General features: G+C 37.6%; 2 protein-coding genes across 7 annotated transcripts in view; one reads left to right on the top strand and one right to left on the bottom strand.

The window, feature by feature from the left end:
* Window positions 1–420: 420 nt before the first annotated feature.
* The window catches only part of LOC137335103 (uncharacterized), a 107,342-nt gene continuing 97,726 nt past the window's right edge, over window positions 421–10,036 (bottom strand). For 3 of the 6 annotated variants that reach the window (XR_010966329.1, XR_010966331.1, XR_010966332.1), the window contains exons 3-5: window positions 5,767–5,946; window positions 1,240–1,473; window positions 421–665 (exon numbers count right to left, since the gene is read on the bottom strand). The gene's annotated coding sequence lies outside the window, so the exon portion shown is untranslated. Of the gene's footprint in view, window positions 666–1,239; window positions 1,474–5,766; window positions 5,947–8,705; window positions 8,853–10,036 lie in introns of those variants that run through there. The other 3 variants (XR_010966330.1, XR_010966334.1, XR_010966333.1) reach the window with 2 other exon arrangements.
* The window catches only part of asip1 (agouti signaling protein 1), a 64,237-nt gene continuing 59,472 nt past the window's right edge, over window positions 5,272–10,036 (top strand). Inside the window, exon 1 of the mRNA XM_068000217.1 lies at window positions 5,272–5,308. Within this exon, the coding sequence (XP_067856318.1) occupies window positions 5,301–5,308 (8 nt within the window). The 5' untranslated portion in view covers window positions 5,272–5,300. The remainder of the gene's footprint in view (window positions 5,309–10,036) is intronic.

Genomic DNA, 10,036 nt, shown 5'->3' with positions numbered 1-10,036 from the left:
AGCGACAGCAGTAAGTCCTTCCCCACAATTTTCAGGGTGTAACTACCTTGTTTCCACTAGGCATGAGGCCTCAAAATCTCTTCCACAGATTCAGCTGAAGTATTAAAAGAAAGGAACTGGACCAATTCCTGATTAAACAGGGACCGCTGGTTAGGCTGCGGGTACACCTGGTTATCCTGATTGCAAGCCGGCCCAATTTCGGGAAGGAGTCCTAAAACAGGCGTTAGGCCGTCCTTATTTGCAAATGCGAAGGCCTAATGCCTGTTTCAGGTGTGGCCCTGGATGCCTATTCTGGAGCCTTTACCAATATGACGAGCAACGCATTTCAGGTGCGGAATGTGCGCGTACGTGTTGCCTGCTATCATATTGGACGCCTAGGCCCCCATTTTACGCCTGTAAAACAGCCGCGACACCAGTGAATTTCTAGGCCATTATTTTTATTTTAGAATTATTTGAGGCGGATACATCTTAGCTTTGCACAAATTTTTTAAAAACATAAAAAGGATGGGGAAGGAGTCTATTCCAGTTACTGTTGCGAAGCCAAACAATGTCTGATGTGCAATATAACAGCTGGGCTGGGTGACTTCCAGGCTCCGCTGCAAAGCTTTCCATGGTCGAATAGTCCGCCAACAACTCCAAAGCAAAATACTGCAGATGCTGGCAATCTGAAATAAAAACAGAAAATGCTGGAAATACTCAGCAAGTCAGGCAGCATCTGTGGAGAAAGAAACAGAGTTAAGGTTTCAGGTCCTCTGTTTCTTTCTCCACAGATGCTGCCTGACTTGCTGAATATTTCCAGCATTTTCTACTTTTATTCCGCCAACAACTCAACTATCTCAGCTCCACACAAGACGAATGGCCATGGATTATAAAACTTGAAAAGACCCTGGGTGGCCTGTTGGCTCCATGCCATGGGAATGCATTAAAGGATTTACCGGGGCAGTGAGTGGGGCTCTGTACCTCTGGTAATGGGCATGTGAAGAGCACTGCTTTACCCGGCCTGAGAACAATGCAAGTGGGAAGTAGAGCTCGGGGTTGCCAACTACCAGTTGTACTATCAGTTAAACCACAAGGCGCGGTACAGTTGCACCATCAGAGCCCAAGGTTTAAAGACCTGAAGGAGCATCATCCAACACCATCTTCAATTCTCATTATCATTTCTCATCATTTTCAGCTGAAACCTGAAATAATTGAAAAGAGCAGCAAAAGAATGGAATTTTTTTTGAAGTTCCAGCCTACCTCATATGGAGAAGCTGTAGAGGGCAGAATGCCCCCTTGTTCAAAAGACCATCTGCTCCGAGGACTTAAAATCAGTCATGTGACAGGGCGAGTGAGCTGGTCTCCCGGCAAAATTAATCTTTATTCCACTCCATTCAAAGCAAATATCTTAGTTCAGCCCTCAGCAACATTTCATCCAGATAAATGATGTACAAATGTTCAATTTCACAGTTGCTAATTCTGTCATGGTGCATTCTGTGAATCAGAAAAAAATATGTAGGCAACATAAGAAAATAAACACTCACTGAAAAGTATTAGTGTGCACATTACACATAGGGTATACATTACACTGAGTATAACAAATACTACATTACATATTACGCTGACTACAATAAACATTACTTTACAGTAAATTAAAAAAACACATTACACTACACAAAGGACGTAGTATCATGAATACGATACTGTCGATTACACAAAGTACAATTATACAACACATTACACGTAACAGTGATTACAATAAATTCTATATTTCACATTACATTGTGTGCAATAATTACTGCATTAGCCATTGCATTGAATGCAATGCATTACTTTGAGTAAAATAAACACTGCATAACAGAGTACAATAAATATTATATTACAAATTACAATGAACACAAGAAATCCTACATTACATTAGGTATAATAAATATTACATTACACTAGGTATAATAAATATTACATTACACTGAATGCAATACATAAATTAAACAGGGTATAATAAATACATTACAATAAATACTACATTACACTTTACAATGAGCGCCATAAATATTACATTACACACTACAACAAGTTCAATAAATACTAAATGAAGCACTACAATGAGTGCAATAAATACCACATTACACATTACAATGTGTGCCATATACACTACATTATACATTACAATGAGTGCAATATTACATTACACATTACAAAGTGCAGTAAATACTACATTAAACTTTACAATGAGTGCAATAAATACTACATTACACTTTACAATAAGTGCAATAAATATTAGATTAAGCATTACAATGAGTGCAATAAATACTACATTACACTTTACAATAAGTGCAATAAATATTAGATTAAGCATTACAATGCTTGCAATAAATATTAGATTAAGCATTACAATGAGTGCAATAAATATTAGATTACACTTTACAATAAGTGCAATAAATATTAGATTAAGCATTACAATGCTTGCAATAAATATTAGATTAAGCATTATAATGAGTACAATAAACATTAGATTAAGCATTACAATGAGTGCAATAAACATTAGATTAAGCAATACAATGAGTGCAATAAATGCTACATTAAACTTTACAATGACTGCAATAAATACCACATTACACATTACAATGAGTGCAATAAATACCACAGAACACTGAATACGATAAATACCTACATTATATATTATACATTACGCTAGTTACAATGAATACTAGATTACAATTACTACTACAACTACAGCCAGCAATCTTCACCTTATTGCCATTTCATATTTTTACGAGTTCCTTGAGCTAAATATAAGAACCTCCAGTATCAATATTAAAAGTTAATTTCTGTCCGTTGATTTTTATTAATTAGCTTCAATGGATAAATGTAAATTGCACTGTTTGGAGATCACGCGTTTAAAGGATTATTATTATTGAATAACATTCGGTTAATTCACTTTTCTTGTTTTAAAAAGGTATGGACTTCTTCGTGCTAATATGTTTAAAATTATTAGGTATTAAAGTTTAACCAGACCACCCCACTCTATTTTTCTGTTTTCCCCTCCTATTTACTGTTTAACGAAATCTGTAATGAATGGCTGGATTTAAAATAAATTCTTCGATCTTTAACTCCTCAAATAAATTCAATCTTCTCCGCCAACTCTTAAATATTAACACTCGTATTCTTAGTGTACCCGATACTGTTTTTTTCAAAGCCGTTTGATTAAATATTTTTCGAACAAATACAATTACAAATAAAAACAAAGTATTGAAATAGATCAACTTCACCCAAATTTTTAATTTCGGTAACGGTGATTTCAAAATTAATCTAATGCATTTTTTTCAAACCATTCTGCTAATTTATAAAAACCGTTTTATCTTTTTTTAGATTTAAAACCCCGCGTAATTTTCGTTTGTAATGACTTCAATCGTGAGTTTATTTAGTAATTTTTAATATAGCAAAATAATAGAGACAGAAATAAACAATTGATGTCTGTGGTTTACAGGACTGTTTATTAATATGTGATGGAGTTAAAATTCAGCACGATTTTCATCCTGTCTAGAAAACGGCCACCCTGGGGACTAAACATGGGGAAATTAATTTAAAACTAAAATAAACTTTAAAACCATACATATATATGTTGTTTCTAAAATACTGCACGGGAAGTTGACTGATACAGTAAAATCCATTAAGAGAATAGATATTTTAACTCCATAAACTTCCCGTCTAGTATTTTCAAGTATAAATTTATAAATATAAATAAAATAGACAGAAAAATAAAAATATTTTCCAGCAAGTGAAAAAATAAATATATTGTTTTTTGATTGAAATAAATGCATGGGAGCGGAAAGAGACTGGAAACGACAAGAAAGGAGAAATAGATCCGCTGTATTAAAAAGAAATGAAACTCGGAGACCGGTTTAAATTTATTTTTTTAAATTTTACTCATCCTTTCTAAAGGGTTTTATTTGCAAACGGGTAAACAATTGATTGCTGCAGTAACTGATAATATTTTTCATCATATATATATTAAAAGCTTGTAAAATAACACAAATAAATGCACTCATCAAAATACAATTTAAATCCATATTTGCATCAGATATAGTTGTTTTTTGTTCATTATTATTGGTTACAAGCGGTATTCGTAAACTTTGAGACCGTTTCTGCACGGGAAGAAACGTGTATTTGCATTTTTTTCTCGCTGTTGTCCTATATCAGATTCCAATTTATTCATCTAAAGCGATTTTAATTCATTTATTCAAATACTCTATTTACAAAATTGTATTTTTTTGCGCTGGATTCGATAAAGATAAGCTGCATTTACATTTCCGTTCCACTGCACGGGGTGCGTTTAAGGGCCAGAATATAGGATTGGAATTCAACATTACAAATTGTAATTACGAAAGCGTGTTCTTTCAATGATGGGCTCCCTTTAAATATCACATCAAATAAAAGAGTAAATGGGCGAAGGTTAACGGCAGCGCGGCACACGGTGCGTGACCCTGCACTGGTTGTACTTGTATCCAATTTGATGTGTTGTCCGGGTCAGTTAGAATTTGTTTTTATATGGAGGTGAAACGCCACGGTCCTTTGCACAAAGTAATGGAAAAGTAGGAGAATAGGACATCAACCAGGAGATCATGAATAAGCCCCTAGTGATCACATGGTATCTCCTTGGCTGTTTCTAAAATAAGCTGTGCTCGCCGAAGGGTGCTGCACAGGTTTGATAACCAACCCCCTCCAACCCCTTTAAAAAACAATAATTAATGTACCAGCACCTTAGTATTGCACTGTGCAATTATAATTGGTTATTCATTTTTTCCAAAATCTATCTCGAAAAAAAACCTGCCAAATCAGAATATCTCTGCCAGTCATTCATTATTTCCATCAACAATTTCCCTCTTCCTCTATCGTTATTCACTATTTTAAAAAATATCTTTGAACTCCAGTCCAACTTTTTGTTGTTGAAAAGAACAACTCCATGCAGTTATGAACTTTTTAAACACGCATAGTGCTCTCCCTTTCTCCTTTCATTGAATAGCTTCTTATTTTAAAAAAACTATTTTTGTCTCTTGACTTTCAGTCAACCAGTTCATTTTTTTTTTGCCTTTTTGTTGGCAAGGTATGTACCATTCCCCCCACCCCCCAAGGACCCCGAGAGGGGGGTGGGAGAAGGCAAATAATGAAGGGAAACAATATATTGCCTCCAGGTTATTTTGAGAAGGGGGGGGGGGGGTGGGGAGAGACAAAAAAAGTGTTCATTTAAGTCGTTCCCAGATGGCTGGGCTGTACATTTCCAGAACTCAGAGCCAGCTTCCACTGAGCAACGAAGCAGTATGGTCGGGTAGGTGAACCTCTTCAAACAGTCTCCATTCAACCGAATCTTTATGTATGAGCAACTAATTCAGCCAGAGTTTTGCACAGGCTGTGTACACGTTTCTGAATTATTATTTGTACTGAAATTTGCTGCTTAGGAGACAATGTGAATGTGAATTAAATTCGACAAAACGTTTTTCTTTTTAAAAAAAAATGCTCAACTTCCCTCCACAAATAAAATCTTGATATATATATATATAGGTGGTATAGAAGAATGGTTTAATTCCTATCTGACGAGCTGGCTGTGATTTGCCGTTCCGAATTAGTTCATTAATATTATTATTTCATAATATTATTAAATAAACTTGTAATAATAATTACCAATTTAGAAAGATTTTTTTCTAGTGTTTTTTGCAAGAATTCCCGGCTTCTGATTTAATGCAAATTTCATGGAAGGAATACAGTAATTATCATAAGAAGTTTTACTTTTGGGGAGGGAGGGTTTGCTGATTGTCGTTATGAGTAAATCCATTCGGAGGTAAAAGATTCAGCAAGTGTTGGTTCGGAGACTCCGAACACGTTTTAATACATTTTTTGATAGTGGAGATCGGATCTGCTCTTGTTTTCACCAGGAATTAGTTCCGTTCGTATTAGAAAGGATGCGACCTAAGAGATATAATGCTTTGTTTATTTCATATTTCATAATATTATTTTATAAACTTGTTTAATTCTGAGGTTTTAGGAGACAACAAAAAAAATCTACGGCATTCTCAAAACTTAAAAAAACAAATGCAGGAACAAAAAATGAGAATGTGTAGCAATCGGGGGGAGAAACGCGCAGGAAAATCTACGTACAAGACTGTTGCGTACGTTTTACCGGGCTGTAAAATATGGTGTGATTTCACTTTATATCAAAGGACATTTCTCTCTGGCATATGTGTCTGTGCTCCAATTACTTTGGTCGATTACAACCTCTTTTAGCCCTAACCCATCAATGGTCCTTGCAACTGTCCAGATTTGTTTATTTATTTACTAAACGTTGTGTCTGATCTCGTTTAAAAACAGATCTCCCAAATGTTGCGTGACATAATCCCCACGATTACTGCACTGTGTAAAAGTACATTAAAAAATATATAAAATGCCCACAATATGTAGAGTCAATAATTTTTTTTGGTGGTCCCCATATGCAACAAAATACAACGGACTTCAAAAAGAAACAATTTTGAAGGCAAAATCTAGATTGACACTCCAGTGCAATACTGAGGAAGCTGCATTATGGACATGCTATGGACTAAATGAGGCAATAAACTAAGGCCCCATGTGTCTGTTTAGACGGTTCAAACAGGTGAAAGATTTCAGGGCAGTATTCAAAGTATGGTAAGTTGCCCCCCTGCCCTGGCAAGCATTGTACTTTCAAACAGCACAGCCAAAAACATAGTCATTGCTATTTGTAGGATCTTGCTGTACACAAAAATTGCTGCTGCATTTACCTACCTAACAACAGTCACTGTACGTCAAATGCAATTTATTGAAAAGATTTAAGGTGTTATACGTTGCAAGTTTTTTTTTACATGGTGAACACATTGCCGCTGTCACCCAATGCCCGCACCTGGAGCCACTGGATGCGACTGGCTGATCTATCCTTTCCAGCCTAGGGATGCCGAGACCAATTAATATATTTTTTAGAACCCTTCCTTTAAAGTAGGAATTATCAATGCTTTGTAAAAGATGTACAATTTAGGTGCACTGGCAATGAGTTCTGGCAGACTTCTGGGTGAGCGGACTAGCACAGAAATGTGACGGAAATGTAATTGTGTTTATTTTTGGGGACGTGGATTCTTACGGAGAAAAATCTAGGGCAATTCTCGCCTATTAATAGATTGTGGAAAACATCTGAAAGATCCGTTTGTTAAAGCTCAATGTGGGTGAAATTCCTTTCTTTCTTAATGAAAAACAGGCGAAAGGCCACTTTTTTCCATAGTTAACAATCCGCTAACTATATCACGTTCTCAGAAACTGGATGGTTAATAATACAGCAGATCTGCGATTTGTTGGCGTGTCATTAATCACGGAGAAAGTCAATACTCCTGTTTTTTTTTTGCCAAGGTAGAAATGTCGTCCTCATTTAATATTGGAACATTCACAAAATTGTGGAATCGATATCTTAAGTTGCAATGCGAAATGAAATGGTTTCGCCCTCTTATTAAACGAATAGTTACCCTCCCCGATAGCCTGGGTTCAAGAGGTTTAAAAACAGCGACCGTGGGCACAACCTTTCTTTCCACTATTTCAGGCTGCTGTTATATCGTAACTAATTCCCCGAGACCGATAGGTGTTGGGTGCGATGCACAGTCAGTGGTCCCTTGTTACGGTGCATAAGGACCTTAGTCTAACTGGCAGCAAGAAGTTTCCGCACGTGCAGTCGATGTGTACGCAGAGCTCTGGTCCCAGCAATACATCTTAATGTTCGGAGAGATCCAGGAATCACTGCCCCCACCCTTTATTAACATTTATGTCATATTCGAAGTTTGAGAAGTTTGCAGGAAATCCAACTTTTAAAACGCGGTTTGCAATGGACGGGTCATTACCACAGTCGATGCAAATCCGAATCGATGTGAGGCAGTTTCTGTGGAAGGGAAAGGGGATCGGAATCTGGCCGCTGAGCTGTAGTGTGTTTAAGAATTATATCAGGACCTGGTACCCAACTTAAACTGTCACTTTTCACAATCGACGAGCGGATAAAATCGGTTCACTTCAGAACGTGACAACATAACCGAACTCTAAGATCATTAAGATAATGGAAAATTTGTCTCGTGTTCAGTTATTTTCCGCACAACCCCTGTTGAACTTTTTGTGGGTTTATTTTTTAGAAACTGAACTTCAAACTTTGCAACGATTAAGCAAAAAACAAACACCCTTCTCAACACTTAAATACCTCACCATATATTTGGCAATCCCAAGGAAATTATTCTAGTTATTAATGTACAATATTCATAAAGAACCAGTTACAAGTTAGAATATAAAGCTTTTGGTATTTGTAATTCTACTTCCTTCATTATAACATATATACTCGCATATAAACTAGAAATTGATGTCCCTGTTTGGAGTAAAAGGGTAGGAATGGGGTGTGTTATATACACAGGCCATATCTTAGAATCATAGAATGAATACAGCATGGCAGGAGGCCATTCGGCCCGTCGAGTCCGTGCCAGCTCTCTGCAAGAGCAATCCAGCTAGTCCCACTACTCCACCCTATCCACGTAGCCCAGCAAATTTTTTCACTTCAAGTACTTATCCAATTCCCTTTTGAAAGCCACAATTGAATCTGCCTTCACCACCCCCTCAGGCAGTGCATTCCAGATCACAACCCATCGCAGTGTAAAAAAGTTTTTTCTCATGTCGCCTTTCGTTCTTTTGCCAATCACCTTAAATTTATGGTCCTCCGGTTCTTGACCCTTCCGCCAATGGGAACAGTTTCTCTCTATCTGCTCTGTCCAGACCCTTCATGATTTCGAACACCTCTATCAAATCTCCTCTCAACCTTCTCTGTTCTAAGGAGAACAATTCCAGCTTCTCCAGTCTATGCACGTAACTGAAGTCCCTCATCCTGGAATCAATCTAGTAAATCTCTTCTGCACCTCCCTAAGGCCTTCACATCCTTCCTAAAGTGCAGTGCCCAGAATTGGACACAATACTCCAGTTGTGTCCAAACCCCAGTGTTTTGTAAAGGTTCATCATAACCTCCTTGCTTTTGTACTCTATGCCACTATTTATAAAGCCCAGGATCCCATATGCTCTCTTAACTGCTTTCTCAACCTGCCCTGCCACCTACAACGATTTGTGCATATATACCCCCAGATCTCTATGTTCCTGCACCCTTTTTAGAATTGTACCCTTTAATTTATATTGCCTCTCCTCGTTCTTCCTACCTAAATGTATCACGTCACACTTTTCTGCGTTGAATTTCATCTGCCACGTGTCCACTCATTCCACCAGCCTGTCTATATCCTCTTGAAGTCTATCACTATCCTCCTCACTGTTCACTACTGCAAATTTGGAAATTGTGCCCTGTACACCCAAGTCCAAGTCACTAATATATATCAAAAAAAGCAATGATCCTAGTCCCGACCCCTGGGGAACACCACTCTATACCTCCCTCCAGTCTGAAAAACCATTCACCACTACTCTCTGTTTCCTATTACTTAGGTAATTTCGTAACCATGCTGCTACTGCCCCCTTTATTCCACGGGCTTCAACTCTGATGTCAAGCCTATTATGTGGCACTTAATCAAACGCCTTCCATATATGTGCAGTCCACATCAACTGCACTGCCCTCATCAACCCGCCCTGTTACCGCATCAAAAAAAATCAATCAAGTTGGTTAAACACGATTTGCCTTTAACAAATCCATGCTGGCTTTCCTCAGGTTTCTCCAAAGAAAGTGGACAGTGATGTTTAAACAGGAACATTCACTCCCAACTTCAGTCCAAGAAACCGCTGCTAATTTAAAATCAGAGAGAGCTCAGATGGTTAGATACAGGAGGATGAAACTTAAAATCAGCCGTGGTAGGCCGGACTGAAGTTGTTTGGGAGAAGCAGCATTTGAATATCATGAGCGCTGAGAGAGCAACAAATAGTAGGAACGCACTGCTGATGATAAGAGAAAGCAAAGAGCATTAGCGAGTGCCTGCCAAAGGGGATGGGGGAGGGGGATAGTATTTTGGTGGATAGGAACTCTGTAATACTGACTCTCATC

This window comes from Heptranchias perlo, chromosome 19 (genome assembly GCF_035084215.1).
Source record: "Heptranchias perlo isolate sHepPer1 chromosome 19, sHepPer1.hap1, whole genome shotgun sequence".
In the NCBI taxonomy this organism is placed as follows: domain Eukaryota; kingdom Metazoa; phylum Chordata; class Chondrichthyes; order Hexanchiformes; family Hexanchidae; genus Heptranchias; species Heptranchias perlo.
This window is presented reverse-complemented; position numbering and strand designations above follow the sequence as displayed.